We start from the raw sequence: 6,000 nt of genomic DNA on the forward strand, positions 1-6,000 counted from the left end.
GGTGCGGGGCTGGAGGCAGGGCAGGGGGTGCAGCAGGGGATGGCTGCAGGTAGGGCAGGGGCCCCCCTGCTTCTACCACCGTGGCCCTTTAAATAGCTGCCGGAGCCCTGGGGAAGCTGTGGGGCTCTCGTGGCTATTTAGAGGACCGAGGCAGCAGAGGTAGCTGGAGCCCCGGTACTTTAAATAGCCCCTGGAGCCCCCTGCTACCCCAGGGCTCTGATCCAACCACTAGACCCCCCCCCCATAAGCGCCATAGCTCCCCCTTCTCCTCCAGTGGGTACATAAAACTACAAGTCCCAGAATCCCTTGCTTCCCCCATCCCACCTCCTGAAGGGGCAGCCATTTGCTGATTGGCAGGTGCGCGGGCCAGTCGGGGCGAGCCCGTGCCCGGCGCGCGATGGCAGCTAGCGATGGCCCAATGTACAGGCCCAACCACTCGGCCTTCTTCACTTTAAAGCACTGCCCGTAGGCCGACAGGAACTGGTCCATCTGCTTGTCCAGCTCCTGCTTCAGCTCCTCCAGTGCCGCCTGTTTCTGGGGGTCCTCGCCCCGCAGCTCCCCCCGGCAGCGTTTCAGCAGCTCCTGGCGTTTCCCCTCCTGGCGTCGCTTCATCTCCAGGGGCTTCACTCTCAGACAGCTGCTCATGCTCTGGTGGCCATGGTCCTGCCGGGAGGGGGGCGAGATCGTCCATGAGGGATGGGAACTAGCATTACCCAGCCACAGGGGGAACTTCTGCCTCACACACCTGTAGCCCCCTCAACTCCAACCTACAGCCCCCTGCTAGCCCAGCCCTGCCCCCCGTCAGTCCTGTCGGTGCCCCTCACTCCCGACCTGCAGCCCCTCTGCACTCACCAGCTGCTTCACAAATAGTCCATATTCCCTCCTTGCAGCTTCTACTGCTCCTCTGTTTGCCTTCTCTCTCATCTCTGCCATCTCCGCCATCTGTGGTGGGAGAGGGAAAAGGGTAGGGGTGGGGATGGGATCCCCTCTGAACTGGGAGCCCCCCATCCCCCACTCACCACCTTCTCCTAATTCCTCCAGGACCCTGCTTGCTGCTGTCACCCCCCCACTGGTGCCCCACTGGTGCCCCCTTTGTGGTGCCCCCTCCTGGCCCCCTAGTGCAATTGGCCAATGGCGGGTGGACCTGGGGTGAGAATGAACTGAAAACTGTCGGACTGGGATTTGGGCTTTCAGACCTCCCTAACCCCTTTGTATTGTTTTCAAATCAGTGGGGAAATGAGGGGAATCACCCAAAATTGTCCCCTCTACACATACGGACTGTATCAGGGGAGGAGAAAATCTTTAAAACAAACACAAAATATGAAAATCAATTTTTCTCTTACTTGTTGAAAATGAAAACCAATTAAATTTGTCACTGAGCGATGCAGGGGGTAGCTCGGGGCGCAGGAGCCAGGACCGGGTTATTTATTGACTGACGTCGATGGGGTCAGGGCTGGATTCTGATCTCGGTGACCCCGCTGTAAATCAATCAACCTATGTGTCCTTTTGGACACTCACCTTCTCCCCATTCTTCCCAATACACCACCTCTATCTAATCTATCTACCTATCCCCATCCACCCCCTCTATCTATCTATCCCCACACACCCCCTCTATCTATCTATCCCCACACACCTCATCATCTATCTCTCTATCCATCCATCTATCCCCCTACACCCTCTCATATCTATCTATCTATCTATCTATCTATCCCCACACACACCCTCTATCCATCTATCCCCCTACACCCCCTCATATCTATCTATCTATCTATCTATCTATCTATCTATCTATCTATCTATCTATCTATCTATCCCCACACAACCTTCTCATCTATCTATCTACCCCCATCAACCCCTCATCTATCTAATCTATCTATCTATTCCCATACACTCTATCTATCTATCTATCTATCTATCTATCTATCTATCTATCTATCTATCTATCTATCCCCACACGCCCCATCTATCTATCTATCTATCTATCTATCTATCTATCTATCTATCTATCTATCTATCTACCTATCTATCCCCTTGCATACAGAGGTTCCCAGTGCTGAGGGCTGGGACAGACGCTTTACCAGAGTGAGGTGTGATGGTTCCTTCCCGCTGTGTGTCCCTCCACAGAAGGGGCTCCTGATCTGAACACCCTGCCCTGCTCTCCCGCTCATCCCCCTGATCTAGGGTGTTGGTGCCTGTCTTGCTCGAGGCCACCTACCATCCAAACTGGGGCCCACCCAGCTGCCCAACCCTCCCCCCCCATCAGGCCAAAGCCCCCAGCCAGAACCCCAACGGCCACTGTTTCCTCCAGCCCCACTATAACTACACTCGCCCTGATGCCTACTCCAATACCCGCACCCACCACTGCCAGGAACCACCCCCCGACCCATGGCCAGGCCCAACCACTCGGCCTTCTTCACTTTAAAGTGCTGCCCATAGGCCGTCAGGAACTCGTCCATCTGCTTGTCCAGCTCCTGCTTCAGCTCCTCCAGGGCCGCCTGTTTCTGGGGGTCCTCGCCCCGCAGCTCCCCCCGGCAGCGCTCCAGCAGCTTCTGACGTTTCCCCTCCTGGCGTCGTTGCATTTCCGCAGGCTTCACACTCAGGCAGCGGTGCATGCTCTGGTGGTCATGGTCCTGTGGGGAGTGGGAGAGATTGGCCATTAGTGACGGGTTCTAGTGTTTCCCAGCTTCAGGGGGCACCACTATGTCATGCACCCACAGCCCCTTCAACTCGACCCACCACAGCCCCCTGCTATCCCATCCCTGCCCCTCCGCCCCCCAGCTCTGCCGGTGACCCTCACTCCCGACCCGCAGCCCTTTGTGCTCACCAGCTGCTGCACAAATTGTTCATATTTCCTCCTGGAGGCTTCTACTGCTTTTCTGTTTTCCTCCTCCATCATCGCTGCCATCTGTGGTGGGATGGGAAAAAGGGTGGGGGATGGGGATGGAACCATCTCTGAACTGGGAACCCCTCTCCCCCCACTCACCTTTTCCCCATTCCTCCAGGGCCCTGCTCGCTACTGTCACCTCCCCACTGCCCCCTGACCCCTCACATTCCCCCAGAGCCAGGGACAGCCCCCTAATGACATCACAGCAAGGGCCACATTAGCATCACCCCTGTGGAGGGGGCTGGTTCTCCGGCTGGGTCTCTGGGGGTTCCCTTATCTCTCAGGGGCTGGGGTCAGGGAGCCCCAATCAGGACATTTTGCAGGGGGCTCTGGTGGTGCCCCCTCCTGTCCTACTGCAACTGGCTAATGGCAGGAGGATCTGGGGTGAGAATAAACTGAAACTGTTGGTTTGGGATTTGGGGGTGTTCTAACCTCCCTAACCCCTTAGGATTGTTTTAAAATCAGTGGGGAAATGAGAGGAAATGCCCCCAAATTGTCCCCTCTACACATGCACTGAATCAGGGGAGGAGAAAATATTTAAAACAAACATAAAGTATGAAAATCAATTTTTCTTCCACTTGTTGAAAATGAAAACCAACAAAACTTGTGACCGAGGGATGCTGGGGGCGGCTCGGAGCATGGGATCCACGGCCATGTTATTTATCTACTGAGGTCGATGGGATCTGGGCTGGATTCTGATCTCGGTGACCCGGCTGTAAATCAGTCAACCTCTGTGTCCTTTTGTAATCTCGCAAAATTACCTGTTGTAAATTTGTTTTTATCTATCCCCAAACATCCTCATATCTATCTATCCCCTGCATACAGAGGTTCCCAGTGCTGACGGCTGGGACAGACCCTTACCCAGAGTGAGGTGTGATGGTTTCTTCCCACTATCTGCCCCCCGCAGAAGGGACTCCTAATCTGAACATCCTGCCCTCCTCTCCCGCTCATTCCCCTGATCTGGGGTGTTGGTGCCTGTCTTGTTCTGGGCCATCTTCTGTCCAAACCAGGCCCGCAGCCAGTGCCCAACCCCCCCAATCAGGCCAAAGACCCCGGCCCCAATCCCAATGGCCACTGCTTCCTCCAGCCCCACTAGAGCTGCACCCGCCCTGATGCCTACTCCGATACCCGCACCCACCACTGCCAGAACCCCCCCCCCCCCGCCCAATGTACAGGCCCAACCACTCGGCCTTCTTCACTTTAAAGCGCTGTTCATGTCGCGGCAGGAACTCCGCCATCTGCTTGTCCAGCTCCTTCTTCAGCTCCTCCAGGGCCGCCTGTTTCTGGGGGTCCTCGCCCCGCAGCTCCCCCTGGCAGCGCTCCAGCAGCTCCTGGCGTTTCCCCTCCAGGCGTCGCTGCATCTCCAGGGGCTTCACCCTCAGGCAGCTGCTCATGCTCTGGTGGTCACGGTCCTGCCGGGATGGGGGAGTGATCGGCCATTAGGGACGAGCACTAGCGTTACCCAGCCACAGGGGGCGCCGCCTCCTCACACACCCGCAGCCCCCTCACTCCCGATCCGCAGCCCCCTGCTACCTCAGCCTTGCCTCCCCCCAGGTATGCTGGTGCCCCTCACTCCCAATCCGCAGCCCCTCTGCACTCACCAGCTCCTGCACAAATTGGTCATATTCCCTCCTGGTGGCTTCTACTGCTCTCCTGTTTAACTCCTGTCTCATCACTGCAAACGCCTCAGCCATCTGTGTGGGGAGAGGGAACGGGCTTGGGGGTGCGGATGGGATGGGTCCATCTCTGAACTGGGAGCCCCCCCACAGTCACCACCTTCCCCGCATTCGTACAGGACCTGCTCCTCGCTATCACCTCCGAACTGGTCCCCAACCCTCCACATTTCAATAGAGCCAGAGGGCAGCACCTCGATCCCACAGCCATGACCACGTTGCTGCCACCCCAGTGGAGGGGCAGGTTCTCTGGCAGGGCTTTCTGCAGGTCCCCTTGTCTCTTGGGTGGTAGGAGTCCTCGATCAGGACATTTGGTGGAGCTGTTGTGGTGCCCCCTTCTGGGCTAGTGTGATTGGCCAATGTCAGGAGGACCTGGGGTTGGGGTCAATAGAACCAGGCCCCCCCCCCAAATGCAGGCTGGAAAGAGAGAGGCAGAGGGAGGGGTGACCTGGTACCTTCATGGGTGAGAAGTCGTAGCGTTGGGTCTTCCAATATCGGGAGACGCCCTGCAGGGAATAACGCCCCGGGGGAACTGGCATCAGGGACAGCTCAGCCCCTTTCCCCCCGCTGAGCCCCTTCCCGCTCCCTGCAGCCCAGCGCCCCCTATTGAGCACCCTGCCCCGCTCCCTGCAGAATGGCACCCCGTATTGAATCCCTGTCCCCGCCTTGTGGCCCATTTTGCTGTCTCCCATCCAGCCCCCCCCCCTTTAACAGCCCCCACTCTCCCACCTTGATCCTGGCAGCCAGCTGAGCCCCCGTCAGCACCTGCCTGGCTCGGTCCGTCCGGACGTGTGTCCCTGCTGAGTGCACCACACTGGTGACGTACTCACACAGGCACTGCCGGAAATCCTCGTCCATGTCTGCAGAGGGGAAAAGGACCCAGGCATCCGGGAGGGATCCAGGTGTCCAGGGTAGGAAACACGTTAAATGCGATTGGGTGGGCTAGTTTGTGCCACAGGAAATGAGATTCCATCTCTGGGCAACAGCTGCTTAACACCCCCCACCCCACTGCCTGGGGGAAAATGGGGGAGAGGCATGAGGGGGCAAGGAGAGGCTGCAGTGGGGAGACAGCAGTCTCCACTGGGTGGTGCCAGGGGACCCATGGAGACCCAAAAGGGGGACACCAGCAGCGTTCCCCTAGCAGACCAGGACCCCAGCAGTGACACCCTCCCCCCATGTCCCTCTCCCCTCCCACACAGATGCTGTGACCCAGCGAGTGCCCCTGTGCAGTGAGCAGTAGAGTCAATTCTAAGTCAAGGGGGGTGAGCTGGGCACTGGGATTTTGGGGTGGGGGAAGTGCAAGAGGGAAAGAAAGGGGCAGCAGAGGAGAGAGGGTGGGGATGGGGGCAGGGAAGAGGGTGGGGGCAGTGCAGGACGGGGTGGGGACTGGGGGAGCAGAGCAGGGGGTGAGAGGGGAGAAGATGAGGGTCTCTTACCATCTGG

The 6,000-nt window shown here is 57.9% G+C and overlaps 1 protein-coding gene across 1 annotated transcript in view; it reads right to left on the reverse strand.

The window, feature by feature from the left end:
- The window catches only part of LOC128834248 (trichohyalin-like), a 30,421-nt gene extending 25,006 nt beyond the window's left edge, over positions 1-5,415 (reverse strand). The window contains exons 1-8 of the mRNA XM_054022865.1: positions 5,287-5,415; positions 5,013-5,063; positions 4,486-4,578; positions 4,084-4,296; positions 2,825-2,905; positions 2,418-2,630; positions 853-942; positions 325-663 (exon numbers count right to left, since the gene is read on the reverse strand). Of these exons, the coding sequence (XP_053878840.1) occupies positions 325-663; positions 853-942; positions 2,418-2,630; positions 2,825-2,905; positions 4,084-4,296; positions 4,486-4,578; positions 5,013-5,063; positions 5,287-5,415 (1,209 nt within the window). The remainder of the gene's footprint in view (positions 1-324; positions 664-852; positions 943-2,417; positions 2,631-2,824; positions 2,906-4,083; positions 4,297-4,485; positions 4,579-5,012; positions 5,064-5,286) is intronic.
- Between the last annotated feature and the right edge of the window lie 585 nt (positions 5,416-6,000).

The sequence above is a fragment of the Malaclemys terrapin genome, chromosome 3, assembly GCF_027887155.1.
Source record: "Malaclemys terrapin pileata isolate rMalTer1 chromosome 3, rMalTer1.hap1, whole genome shotgun sequence".
Classification (NCBI taxonomy): Eukaryota; Metazoa; Chordata; order Testudines; family Emydidae; genus Malaclemys; species Malaclemys terrapin.